General features: G+C 29.6%; 1 protein-coding gene and 1 pseudogene across 1 annotated transcript; both read right to left on the reverse strand.

Moving 5' to 3' along the window:
- Positions 1-869: 869 nt before the first annotated feature.
- Positions 870-9,908, reverse strand: LOC102593077 (fatty acyl-CoA reductase 2-like). Its single transcript, XM_015306049.1, has 10 exons — positions 9,866-9,908; positions 7,134-7,244; positions 6,640-6,743; positions 6,247-6,434; positions 6,020-6,120; positions 5,414-5,612; positions 5,159-5,320; positions 1,250-1,331; positions 1,055-1,165; positions 870-938 (listed from the first exon to the last, which is right to left on the reverse strand). Exons 1-10 carry the CDS (start codon positions 9,906-9,908, stop codon positions 870-872), a joined length of 1,170 nt encoding a protein of 389 aa, XP_015161535.1.
- A 3,290-nt stretch (positions 9,909-13,198) lies between these two features.
- LOC102593410 (fatty acyl-CoA reductase 2-like) overlaps positions 13,199-15,096 on the reverse strand; it is a 4,690-nt pseudogene continuing 2,792 nt past the window's right edge.

Consider the following 15,096-nt stretch of genomic DNA (forward strand, 5'->3'; position numbering starts at 1 on the left):
TCCCTTCTAGTACATATTTTTGTACACCAGGAATATGAATCTTTTCAATATAATTTCTCCAATTAATTTTTGTCACATCAATTTCAAAGCTTCTTTTTTCTTCTTCAGACATATCTCCCATTAGCTTTCTTATGTTGCCATTGTCAAACCTAGCAAAAAAAGAGAGAGTTATTTATTGGCTAGCCGAATTTAATCATGAACATCGGACATCAGGTGAGAAATTAAATATTTTTTTAATAATTACACATCTAATTATATATTATCTCTATTTCAATAATTTATGCGACATATTTGACTGAATTTGAAGAATATCGTTTGCTCCTAATAAAGAATCGAAGGACAAATCGGTCAATTACATGTACTAAAGTTTTTAACTTGTTTATGAATATAAAAATGTATCATTTTTCTCGGAAAAAAAGAAAAAAGAAAATATAACACATACCAGCCTTTGTAGAACATGTAGGGTTCATAGAGTTTGCTGAAATTCTTCAAATATTCCACCTTCTTTTTAATTAGGGATAAGGGTCTGAAAAATACCCCAACTTTGGTCGGATTTGCTGTTGCGATACTAAACTTTCATGAGGACCTATTACCTCCCTAGACTATTTAATACCGTATTTTTACCCCATGAACTATTTAATAGTGTATTTTAAAGGTATATATGTGCCCACGTGGACAAATTACTATTTATAATTTTGCATTATTTTTTATGTCCACGTGGACAAATATATATGTTTAAAATTACGGTATTAAATAAGTCTAGGGAGGTAATAGGTCCTCATGAAAGTTTAGTATCGCAACAGCAAATCTGACCAAAGTTAGGGTATTTTTCAAACCCTTATCCCTTTTAATTAAACGTATTTGAATCTTTATAAGCTCTTTTCCATATTGTACTTCATGTTGCTTGGATAATACCTCCCAAATATAATTTTCAACATCTAATATTTTGTCAAAAAATCTCATTTTTTTAATCACCTTTATCTCCTTTTTTATTAACAAAAGGAAATAATTTGAAAAAATTATAGGAATAGTAAAAAATTTGAGAAAATGAGACAGGATTTATAGATGATGATGCCACATGATAGATATTTAGTTGTAGATTTTGCAAATTTCCATGTTTTGCCATAGCAACCATTGTTGCATTTACAACCATATAAACTGGAACCTAAATAAAGTAAAATATATATTAAATCGAGATGATCACACAGTTTAATAATAAAACGTAAAATTATTGAAAATGTACACTTACCAAATCAACAAGACCATTTGGATCACCTAAAAGGCATGGAAGGTTACCCTTTCGATAGAAAAAGATTAAAGGGTCGATTGTCCTAATTAAGAAAGAGATAATTAAAAAAATAAAAATCAGAAACATTAATATTCTTGGAAATTATAAATAGGCAGAACACATCGATAGTTTCTTAAATCTGTAAGTAAATTTCATTTAGACACTTGAACTGTACTTGTTATGATCGAGCACCTTGAACACATTGTTTTATTAAGAAAATAGATTTAGACTGGTTTTAGAGTCGCCACTTAATTTTTAAGAAAAATCAAGAAAACTATTGTTTTCAAAAGACTAAAACAAAAATATAATGAAAACTTAAAAGGGGTTCGGGGTTCTTATTAGCATTTTGGGAAAGGATTTAAAACACCCGAAATTTCCGCTAACACGCGGTTATCCAATAATTAACTATTTGGCTAAATTCGTTGACTTAATTTGAATTGAACAATTTTTGTAGTTAGGACCATTTTAAGTTAGAAAAATATTGAAATATTTATCTAAATGAAGTATTTTGTAAACTTATTTAGTTATTTTTAAGTCAAGTAAGAGATGACTGATTTAGTTAATTGTTAAATCAAAATGGGCCTCTTTCGGGGATTTGAATTTTTCGACCTTAAGACTTGCGGCAAATATTAACAAGCGCGCAAACACAATAAAATAAAGAGGGAAAGAGACCTAGGCCCAAGTTTGATTTTTCTGTCCGCCTGGACCAAAACTTGGGCCCATTTGAGTCACCTGCACCTGTCCTAAACTAACATGAAAGGAATATATTACTAACTTTGGGCCTTAGGCCCAATTTTTTCACCTGTCCTAAATTCTAACAAGAATAATAATAAATAAAATAACAAGGGCTTAGGCCCAAAAATAACAAAATACAACTTCTTAAAGTAAAGTGGGCCTCTTTAAGCCCATTTTCTCATTTGCGTATACACTAGGTGTATACTAGTGTATAAAATCTCGTATCAGCTCCAAATCCTGTTCGTCAAATTTTCGGGACCTGTTCTTTGATTTTAATGGCCGGCTGACTCGATAAAAGGAGTTTGAGCTTTTATGGCTCTCCCGAAATGCAAGGGGAAGGTGAGTTCATAGTGAATTCGGATAGATTTCACATGCAAAATACAAACAAAAATATAAGTGACAAATATTTAATTTAATATAAACAAAGAACAATGACATAAAATGTGCTCATGATACCGCCTAGATTTGATAGACCACTAGAATAGTAAGAAATTCTCAGCCAACTCTTAATTGTGACAAGGAACATGTGATGTAGGCAATGATATGATTTATAAAGAATGAGAACAAAACTCATCCAAAAGACAACAAGCAGCAACAACTAAACATCACTGTTGGTTACACTCAAAGGTAATGACTATAATAATAAAAATAAAAATAAAAAACTTCATTCATTTTTGGATCAAAACAAACAAGACTTAGGGGGGTAGGAAGAGATTATAATTACGACCACGAGAATTTAAATCGAACAACCTAGAATGACCCAAAATAGGCAAGCAATGACTTTAACTAAGACAAGATTTCAGCTAGTAGTCAATAAAAAAAGGGAGTAAAACAGTCAACTACCATATTCAACTCTTTGAGTTAATTAAGGCACAAATAAAGTAATCAAACCGCAAGAAATTTAAGAACAACAAAGCCGCTTTTAAGAGCTAAATTTAGAATTTCAGACTAAACCCCAAACCATAGACAATAAGATGAGATTATATACACACTAATAATAACCAACAGTAGATTCCAAAGAAATATGAACCTTCATCAATTCAAGCAAAGCCTATACCGGAGAACATTTTAAAGCCTAGAAGTCTAACAATTAACAACATATGCAATACGTAAGTATATCTTGTATTAACACCCTTTAGAGGGAGAACAGTAAGTTAAATGAGAGATTAGTCATTCAAGCAGACATAAACTTAGACATAAGCTATGAACCCTGAAAAGATAAACATAGAATTTACGCAGTAAAGCTAAACCAGTAGTCAAGCCTCAAGTTTGAAAAAAAATGAACAAAGAAACTGAAACTCCATCGCATTTTAATAACAACAGTAGCAAAGGTTCAAACATAACAAAAGAAATTTCTATCACTAATATAAATAATGTTAACATGTAGTGACTGAAACATGACTAGGGATGCTTAAACTGATCACATAGAGCAATTAGGAATCGAACAGAACAAATCTGAGAAAGGATTTTACCTCTTACTGGGCAGCGAATGAGACGGAACGAGCTAGCAACTGCAATCTTCCCACCACAAAAACTCAAATACGAGCAACAACAAGAAATCCAGGCAGAATCTCGAACTCAAACAAAACTTAGGGAAAGCAGTAGCGATCGAAATAGAAGAGTGATACTCCGACTGAAGTGAGTTCTTCTCTGCCTTCCCAAATGTGTTACGTTTGTGTTTCTTTTTAGCTATTTAACAATGTCCTCTATACCTTAGTTTTAGAAAATAACCATCTAAAAAAATCTCCTCCCTCTAACAGTAAATGAGAAGCAACATTTATAGCAGGGGAATAAGGTTTGGATCTTTTGGGGGGAAAAAGGATGAAAATTTGGATAAGACAAGGCCTATTTCGAAATTCAAACCCCAAAAACCCTTTCACCATTAAGGGTAAACACCCTTTTCTTATTAAGTTTCGTCCCATTCCGGAAGCGTGAAGTTGTCGTCGCTTTCTCATGTATTTTGACGGAAACTTGGAGCTGTGAGGATGCCGTGTAGGCTGCTGTTAACGTGAAGGATCTGGAATCCTCTGTTGAAGAAAAGAGATTTGGACCTGTTGGTGTAATGCATTGCTGCTGGGTTATTTTGTGTGTTGTATGTATGTTGGTGTTGTATAGTAATGTTAAATTGGGCTGAGAATTGGGAGTGGGAAATTGAATTGTTTAGGATATGTTTGGATCGTTGTATTAAGGGGCAGCTGTTAATTGTAAAAATAAATAAATAGGGGTGGGGTCGGTTGAAAGGGAATTAGAAAAACTTAGCCAATTTGATTTAGTTAAGATAGATTCGGCTAGTAATTAAATAGGACAAATTGATATTAATTAATTAACGAGCTTCTTAATCTTAACGAAATAAAATAGTTAACTTAATTGTAAACTAATTAATTTAACAATATAAACGACTAAATAACCAAAAATTTAAATAAAGCTAAAGTCCTTTTCGAACATTCATAAAATATACTAATTAGACACATAATTATATAATAATTAACTTAATTACAAACTAATTAACTCAAAATATAAGCTATTAATTAATTTAAACTAAATAACCAAATATTTAAATAAAACTAAAAATCCTTTTGAGACAATTTTCGAACATTCATAAAATATACTAATTAGACACATAATTATATAAACTATTATATTTATTATTTTAAAATTTATAAAAAATGACAAAACTACTTAAAATGACTTGAAAAATATTTTGAATTTTATAAAGCCAATTATTTCAAATCATTTAGATTTTAGGAAGCTCGATAATTAATTTATATCGTGGAGGTCCAAAATTCGGTGTCAACACACATGATAAAATGTTTCAAGTACACATTTCTGACTCAAACTTTTGAAAAAGTTCTTATGCATGTTGTCAACTTAAAATATGTCACATTCTTTTATTATACTCATTATCTTCAATAAATCATAAAATCTCAAGCATGCTCCAATTAATTGCGCATATTATATAACTAACTTATCTAGGTAATAGATGTTTGAGAACATGCGTATAATCTTTTTTCAAAATGTGTCCGAAGTGTTTGAACAATTTATCTTGTGTTTACCTAAATAAAATTCACTACTGATAAATTTAAGAAGCTATCGATATATTCAACCATATAAATATTTGAATAAATAATATGTCACCTGAATCCTTGCATCCATCCTGGAAATGGCTCTTTATAGCTACTTGCTATTATAGAGGGTCGAATAATAAGTATTGAAATTTCATTTCTCATACTATTTATCATCATTTCACCAATTGCCTTTGTGAATGTATATGTATCTTGCCATCCATATAACTTTGCCCTATTTAATCAACAAACAATTAATTATGTTTTTTTTAAAAAAGAAATTATTTTTTTTCTTATATCAATATAATTATATAAAAAGAGAAAATACCTCTCAACTCCTAAATTCTTCATTATTTGCTCCAAGCCAATATTATTTGTAATATTGTTCTTCAATTTTGAAACTAAGTCCATTTCATTGTGAACATGCAATGATGGAAAATTAGTAAAGGGAGAAATTGAAGTGATTTTTTCCTTTTTTATGCTTTTTCCCATACTAAAAGGCTTCTCCAAAATTAATCCTTCTCTTTCTCCATTAGCATATATTGTAATTAAATAAATATCATATATAGAAAGATTTATACTATATACACTAATAGTGTACATAATCGTTGCGTACGTCGTTAATTCAATTTAACTGGAGTACTTTATTTTTCTTAACATCATATCAGGTTTGGAACTTAAAACTCTTATAAAAAGTATATATTATTTGTGTGAGCAATATAAATTTTTTTTACACATCAGATTAAGTTGACCTACAATAACTCAGAGTTATAGATGTCCATACCAAGACTGATACTAGAAAAGAAAATCATAACCTACTAGAATCGATTAAATTATGGTAATAGCGTAACATCTTGTTACATTATTAGTGTATATAACTTATACTCATATATCAAAACATATGTTTTTTATTGAAGAATATTCAAATACATACCTGTGGAATAATGCATAAGAAGTTTAAGATTCTTGCATTTTTTGGCAAACATCATGAGTTGATATGGACCATTCACATTAGCATCAAGAGCTAAATCATACCTTAAAAAAAATAATCAAATGGTAATTATAAATTAATAACATAAAATTAATAAACTCACACAATCCAATCTAATTTAAATCGTACAACCTTAGTTGAATAATAATTTTTAGGAAAAAAAAACGAACCTCTCATCAAATGTGGTGTTTGCTGCTGAGTCAATAATCAAATCAATTTGTTGAGCAGTAATAATATCCATACCAAGATTTGGCTCATATATATTTCCAACCACAGGAATTAATTTGTTCAATATGAATGGCTTGTAATATTCACCATGCATTTCTTCTAGGCATTTGAATAATTTTGACTCTATAATCTGATGATAATAAGACAAATTATATATAAATAATTATTTCATATATAACCCTATTAAAAAATTTAACTACAAAATCTGTCATTAATCTGTCGTTAAATAGCTTATAGCCTACATAAGTACAAAAATATTATATCGTTAGTCTGTTGTTAAATAGGATTAGTGACAGATTTTGTTGTATTTCGACCTATATATAATGTGTACATACTTCACTTTTTAATCTGTTAAATGCAGCTCCTTTATCCTTTGCTCTGATAAGGATGTAAATCTTGTTTATTTTTGGTGTTGTTCTCAACATCTTTTCAATCAGAGCTGCAAAAATATTTTACATTTTTAGATCATTAAAAAATTAATTATATCAAGAAAAAATTGCATTGATACCAAAAGAGTTCTTATAGTATTAGTGTATATATAAAATTAAACTCAAAATATATAAATATTGCAAATTTAAAATGTGACTAATTAATCTACTCATAATAAGTTAAAGCAGGACGTTTGGTATGATAATATTATCCTTATGAACATATATTATATATCCAACATATTCAAAAAAACCTTGGTAATACGAGTGGTATATATTCTACTTATATATATATATATATATAGCAACAATCTATTCTGAAATAAGCATTATTGGTTAAATGTTCTATATTTCGAACTTGTCATACAAAGATAATTTTACAGTTAATTAAATTATTGTACCTTTTGCAAGAAACCCTGTACCACCAGTGACAAGAATGTTCTTCCCTTCAAAAAACTCAAAAATACCTATACCATTATTGGTCTTTTGAGATATAATTTCTTTTTCATCCTCTATGGTTATTGATGGAGCATTAGTAATTGCTTTAAGCGAAAAATGTGATTATTTGGAGAAGAAAAAAATGAAGGCAAACATGTTATATTTTTCATACTTCTTTTTTCATTCTTAAAGGATGGAACAATTTTATATTGATCAAAACTAGAAGAAAAATAATTTTTAGAAAATAATTTAGTTGGTGATTGCCTTGTATAAAGGGGGGAAATATTTTTTGAGAGAAGCATTATATTGGCAATTGACAAAAAAATAATTAAATAAAAGAGAAGTTGTGGGATAGGAGGAAAAATAATCTTCTCTATTTATAGAGCAAGTTAGGTAGTATAAAGACTAGTAATAAATTAAAATGTTTTGTGTGCTGTGTCATTTACAATAAAAGCTACAACAACTACCACATGATGAGTATCAGTAATATTGTTGACCATATCTTTCTTTTTCTGAGATATGTTTAATTTAAATTCTTACGTTCCTAATAAAAGTTTTGTGACGATCTTGTTTAAAAAAATAATTTATTTTATAAAACATGTTTTAAATTACTTGAAAATATCTTCAACACGATTCTTGGCATGTGGGCTTTGATTTTGTTTATATGCATGCTTTGATCGTCATTTTTTTAAAATCAAAAATCACATATTTTCAATGGATGCATTCGGAAGAAAATAATCGTGGAACTTTTACACCATACTATTATCTTTGAATAATAAGAAATAAGATAAATATTTGTATTTGATTTGAATCTTTTGCTTTCTAACATAAATAGATAATGTAAAACATAGAATGTAACACTACAATTATAGAGATATTTAGTGGCGATAATTTTTTTTTAGTAGAAATTGAGTTAATGCCATGACTACATGCAGAGTCGTTAAAAATTTAATCAGCATTTATATAAAGTGTAAATTATACATATTCATCTATATTATTATCACTAAATAATTACCGAATTTGTTTTTATTTATTGTAGTGTAAATAGACATAGAGGCAGATGTATACAAGTATATCATAAATATATACTATGAATTCATCATGGGCAAGCTAAGGTTAATACTTGTATTTGCCCATAATTCATAAATATGTATTAAAATTGTCACGACCCAAAAATGGAAGTGATGACACTCGTCTTATCTCACCAAGACCAGTCAGCCTAAAACTCAACCTTACATAAAATGCGAAAATTTTTATAATCAACTCAACCATTACATAAAAATGCGAAAATTTTATAATCAACTCAACAATCCCCCAAAATCTGGTTGTCACATGTACAAGCCTCTAAAGTATTACAATTGATTCAAAAGAAAAACACAAGTCTCAAATGTCCTTGTTTCTAGAATATAACAAGATCATAAATAGGAGTAAGAAAGTCCGCAGAGATGACAAACAACTACCTCACAAATCTCCAAGAAGCCTCGAAAAATAAGAGAATGGAAAGTATCACAAAATCCAGGCTTGTAACCTACAAAAAATTTGTAGAAGCAAGGGGTGAGTACCAAACCACACGGTACTCAACAAGTAAACCTCTAAACACAAGCTAAGGGAATAGAATATGGGTACTCCTTACACCCTAACCGAACCTCCACAACTACAACCTGCATAAAACCAGCCCAACCTAACAGTTCACAGTTTATATAGCACACAGCTCAACAATAACACTCTAACAATTATATATCCTCAACAATAAACTCACTATTCATCAATTACAACTTCCACAGAGAGGCACTCACAAGATCAGCAACACACAAGATCAAGTTCATCAATGATAAAGATGTGCAATGCAATGAAATGCAATGTCAAGTATAATGATGCATGTCTGCCTAATGATACACACCCGATGTCTCTCAGTCAGGACCCATGAGGGACATATCTGTCCATGCATTCATTGCGGCGCACGATATGACCCTCGATACTAGTAACCATCGCGGCGCGTGATACGTCCCTCGAAATAATGGTACATCCTCTTAATTTCTTATTCTTTCTCAATTCACATAACACTTGTCACAACCATGTCTCAGAACAATGCAAATGACATGTTCACAAAAATAATGAGGAGATGACCATTTTCATAACATTGCACAATTCACAACAACACAATCATGATACACATCAACAATGATTCAACAAGCCTTTCACACCATTCTCAACACATCACACAAACAATTAATCACATTGCCTTTTATTACCCCTTTTTCATCATTAGAATTAATCAATGTGGATAAGTCAAGCCATCACCAAGTCCCGTTACTTCCCAATACACACCACAAGGAAATACTCGATTCTATGAACTTAACAAGGGTTTAGAAATCCACTTGCCTCAAATCATCGAACATTCACTCCGACTCTTGAGCCTTCCTCTTTTGTTAGGCTTCCAAATCAATACAATCTATTCAAATAAATAAATCACAATAAGTTTTCAAAACTAACAACAACCATATTACTATAGGTCTAGCCTAGACCCAAAAACTTACACAAACCTAAAATCAAGTTCCTAAATTTTGATGCTAATTTTCATGTCAACTCTCATACTTCCAAGTTTCAAGTCTAGGGTTAAGTTTCAATTTCTCCAAATAATACAACCCTATTAGTTTTCAGATAATATAATATACCAATATTTAATTACACTCACCCAATATACCAAAGAAATTGGGAACTAAATTATCATACACCATTAATGCATAACGATACCCCGGAAAAACTTGGTATACTGGCCAAAGAAAACAACAAAATGCATTCTTAGAGAAAAGGACTAATTAATGTCATGTCCATAATTATTAAGTAATCATCATCCAATCATTTCTAAGTCACCAATTCTACAATTTTCTCTCCAAATTCTTTAAGGAATCACGCGGTAGGCTGGCAGCCAGCAGTAACAATAGTACGAAACACAATAGTTTCTAATCAAATAAAATACGTTCTATTTTTCAATTGACGACACACGAATTATTTTATAAACCCAAAATATGTTACGTATATGATTCAACACTTGAAGTTCTTACTTGAATGCAATAAGTTTTAATTCCTTTTCTTCTCTTTACTAAAATAAACCCTACAAACTTATTTTTAATAAATATGGGCTAAGGGGTATAGGGTCTTAAATGAATTTTCAGACTTGTCCCATTATTATCAATTGACTAAATAAATATCCGTCAATTTAATAATTGTAGTTATCGAATAACTTCAAACTTGCCACATCAACTTCATCGACTTATCAGAAATGACCCGAGACAACTATCAAGAGAGGGTAATTGATAAATTTCATGATAATTTCCAAAAATGACCTTCCGGGTCATTACAAAAATTATTTTAGATAAATAATTGGCTATAAAGACGATGGGTTCATAACTACTATTCTTATAACAGAATACTTATCAACCAACAAATATATAACAAGTGTTATGTCTAATTGAATGCAAAATAAATAAAACACCAATAAAAAATGTTTCTACAATTAATAAAAGTATGCTGTTGGGTTGAGTGGTAGATGCATATGATCACATAAACAATATTAATATCTAGAAAATGACTATAATTAGTAAAAGTGGACACTTTTTTTAATAGTATATATGACAAGTAAAAGAAAATAAGGGAAAGGATGACGAGGTGAAAAATCGAATTCTCACGAACAAAGTGAAACCCAAGTAACCAATCAACTGGACTATTAAATTTTTTCATTAAACAACACATATATTGGACAGAAAGAGTAATAATATATTTGTGGAGAGTTAAAAAAAAAGAAGGAACCTTTACTTTGCACCTAATTTTTTAGTGCCTATAAATTAACGATTGTCGTGCAGTGAATGAAATTGTTCTTTTTTTAATCAGAGGTTTTGAATTCAAGCTTTGGACATGAAAAAAAACATCCTTTGATAGGGAGCGTATTCTCCCGAATGAGGCCTACACAACATAAAATTTAAATAGTCGAATTTTAATACATATACCAGACGCCAAATAAAAAATCAAAAGAAGAAAAGGAAATATTCATATAACTAACCCCAATTTATTTGGTACTAAAATACAATTGTTTGATTGTAAACGCAATGTAGATCTTCAAATAATCTTTTTGCATTTCCAAAAGAGGAAAGTGTTAAAGGACAGTAATAAAAGTTAGGGCTAACCCATCGATTGCCCCCTAAAGTTGGCATCAATTTTCACTTAGACATCTTAACTAGACTTTGTTCATTTTAGACACCTCATGTAAGACCCTGATATGTCATTTTGACACGTTTTTTACATTCAGCAAAAATGTGATAGTGAGTGTGTTCCACTCGCGGATGATGTGTAAAGTGTCAAATTAAATGAGGACATTTGTCATTTTGTTCAAAATAATTCTTAAATAATAAACTATCAATTATATAAAAAAAAATGGCCAATGGATCGATGACACGTGGCATTTTCCCCCCAAATAATAACAAAAAAAAGATTAAATCACCTTAAAAAATCTTTAGGAGAAGCATCCCCCACCCCATCGTCTTCTCCAACGTTGGGGAAACAAACACAATAGCACACATCCCTTAATCTTCTACCATATACCCGAAATTTTCTCTATCTCTTTTACTTAAATATTGTTCAATCCTTCTATGGTATAACTTTAGTGAACTTGTGTAACTCAATTTTTTTCAAATAAATGCAGCTCCACAAATTTTATTGCCAAAAGAAAATTCACATATTTTATTGCGAAAAAAAATAATCTAAGATCCAATGAACTTTTAAAATACAAATGTGTACGTGTTCATATCAAATTGTTGAGTTTCTTTTAATGGGATTAGCTCATTTTTTTAGTGACTTTTTATTCATCCCCAACTTTTCATTTTTTTCTTCAAACTTCAGTCTTTTTTTCTCAAATTAAATTGAGGAAGAAGGGCATCATCCTTGGAAAATCTTGAGGAAAGCTCTGACGTTTGGAATTAGATTCCTCGTTTGTGGCATCATCGAATATATTTCACCATGGAAGAAGTTCAAGTTTGAGAAAATGGTGGTTGAAAAAATGGGGAAGAAGAAGGAAATATAAAATAAAAATTGGCTAAAAAAGAGCCTGACGCGTGGTTAATGAGTGGGTCACACTCACTATGCCATATCAGCAAAAAGTGTCAAAATGACACATCAGCACCTTACATGAGGTGTCTAAAATGAACAAAGTCTAGTTCAAGTGTCTAAGTGAAATTTGATGTCAACTTTAAGGGGCTACCGATGGATTAAGCCTAAAAGCTATAACAACTACCACATGATGATATCACTAATATTGTTGACCATATATTTTATTTTGTCTGACATTTGCTTAATTCACTTTTAGGTGGAGTGAAATTGTTGAAGCGTATGATAGTCTCTTCTAAAAAAATTATTAATATTTTTTTTTTAATGGAGGTTGATTTAGTTCTAGATTTATCAATATTTGGCTCCCCGATATTTTTTTCAACAAATTTCATTGGAGATATCTATTATTTTTGTAGCGTTGAACTTGTCATTTGTCAAATACGGGTCTGATTCTCTTTTATGGCATTCATCGGATAAGAAATCTTTTTTAAAATTTCTTTTACCGTTCAATTAGATTAGAAATCATTCAAATTAAGAATAATTTTTTTTTCTTTTTTTTTTTCTTTTCCTATCATTTAACTAAAACAACAGATAAAGAATATCATCGTCCTACTTAATAAAAAACTTATGAAAAAGAACATCGCTTCCTCGTATACCAAGATAATATTATTTATTAATATTAATACAACTCTTATGAAATATAATCTTTGAAGTACTTATGTTTATCACATGAGTACAAACAAATAATATATATTATTTCAGTATTAAGAATTAATTTATCTTATTCCCTTCTAGTACATATTTTTCTACACCAGGAATATGAGTCTTTTCAATATAATTTCTCCTATTAATTTTTGTCACATCAATTTCAAACTGACTTTTTTCTTCGTCAGACATATCTCCCATTAGCTTTCTAATGTTGCCATTGTCAAACCTAGCAAAAAAAAAAGAAAAAAAAAGAGTTATTTAATGTGATTTATTTAACTGAATTTTAAGAATATTATTTACACCTAATAAAGAATAGAAGGACAAATTGATCGATTACATGTACTTAAGATTTTAACTTGTTTATGAATATAAAAATGTATCATTTTTTTGGGACAAATTAAAAAGAAAATATCATACATACCAGCCTTTGTAGAACATGTAGGGTTCATAGAGTTTGTTGAAATTCTTCAAATATTTCACCTTCCTTTTAATTAAACGTATTTGGATATTTGTAACCTCTTTTTCATCTTGTACTTCATGTTGTTTGAGTAGTTCCTCCCAAATATAATTTTCAAAATCTAATATTTTGTCAAAAGATTTTATTTTTTTAACCTCAAATTTATCTCCTTTTGAATTAACAAAAGGAAATAATTTGAAAAAATTATAGGAATAGTCAAAAATTTGAGTAAATAAGAGAGGATTTGTAGATGATGATGCCACATGATAGACATTTAGTTGTGGATTTTGCAAATTTCCATGTTTTTGCCATAGCAGCCATTGTTGCATTTACAACCATATCAACTGGAACCTAAATCAAGTAAAAAAGTGATCAGATTATAATGCAAAAATAAATTAATTTATAATAATAGTAATATTGTTGGATCTGTATATAATTATTATAAAGACATAATCTATCTAATAGCTTCAACTTTTTTTGGGAATGTCACACTTCAATATGTATCAGAGTTGAGCAATATTGATTTAGGATTCGAGTCTCACTGTCACTTATTATTAAAAGAATTGTGTGTTTGACTTGGGAAAAATAATCAGGTCGGGATTCGATGAAGATATAATTCCATAAATAAAATATACTCTAATGTCTTAAATTTTTAAAGGCAACTTAGACTCATTTGAGCGAGGGAATCAAGTGAAAACACAATTGATTCTCTTAATGAAAAAAGAAAAAGAAGAGAGACTTAATTGTTTAAATAAAATGGTCAGAAATTTCAGTATTGTATCATAGTAGGCCACGTGCTTGACTCATGAAAAAGAATGACACTAAAACAAGAGACCTGTGAAAGACATAACTAAGTAAATACAAATTTATTTTTCTTTAATATCTTAAGTATTAAATCGAGATGGTCACACATTAAAGTATACGTACAAATATAAATGTTAAATCTATTGAAAAAGTATACTTACAAAATCAACAAGAACATTTGGATCACCAAAGAGGCATGGAAGGTCACCCTTTCGATAGAAAAAGATTAATGGGTCGATTGTCCTAATTAAGAAAGATATAATTGGAAAAAATTAAAAATCAGAAACATTAATATTCTTGAAAAATTATAAATAGGCAAATATATCAATAATTTCTTAAATTTATTAGTAAATTTTATTTAGACGTTCGAACTACGTCTTGTTATGATCGAACTCCATGAACACATGATAACTAAAGTGTTTCAATTACACATTCTCGATTCAAACTTTTGAAAAAGTTCTTGCGCATGTTTTCAATTTAAAATATGTTGCATTCTTTTATCATATGCATTATCCTCAATAAATCATAAAATCTCAAGCATACTCCAATTAATTGCATATTTTATATAACTAACTTATCTACGTAATAGACGTTTGAGAACATGTGTATAATCTTTTCAAAATGTGTCAGAAGTAGGGGTGTACATGACCGGGTTGGTTCGGGTTTTTCAAATATCAAACCAAACCATTTGTGTAAAAAATTTAAATTTATAAACCAAACCAAACTAATAAAATTCGGATTTTTTTGGGTTTTTCAACCTCGGGTTGGTTCGGATTTTTCAAATACCAAACCAAACCATTGTGTCGAATTTTTAAATTTATAAATCAAACCAAACTAATAAACCTCGGATTTTTTTT

Source organism: Solanum tuberosum, unplaced genomic scaffold (assembly GCF_000226075.1).
Source record: "Solanum tuberosum cultivar DM 1-3 516 R44 unplaced genomic scaffold, SolTub_3.0 scf00021, whole genome shotgun sequence".
Classification (NCBI taxonomy): Eukaryota; Viridiplantae; Streptophyta; class Magnoliopsida; order Solanales; family Solanaceae; genus Solanum; species Solanum tuberosum.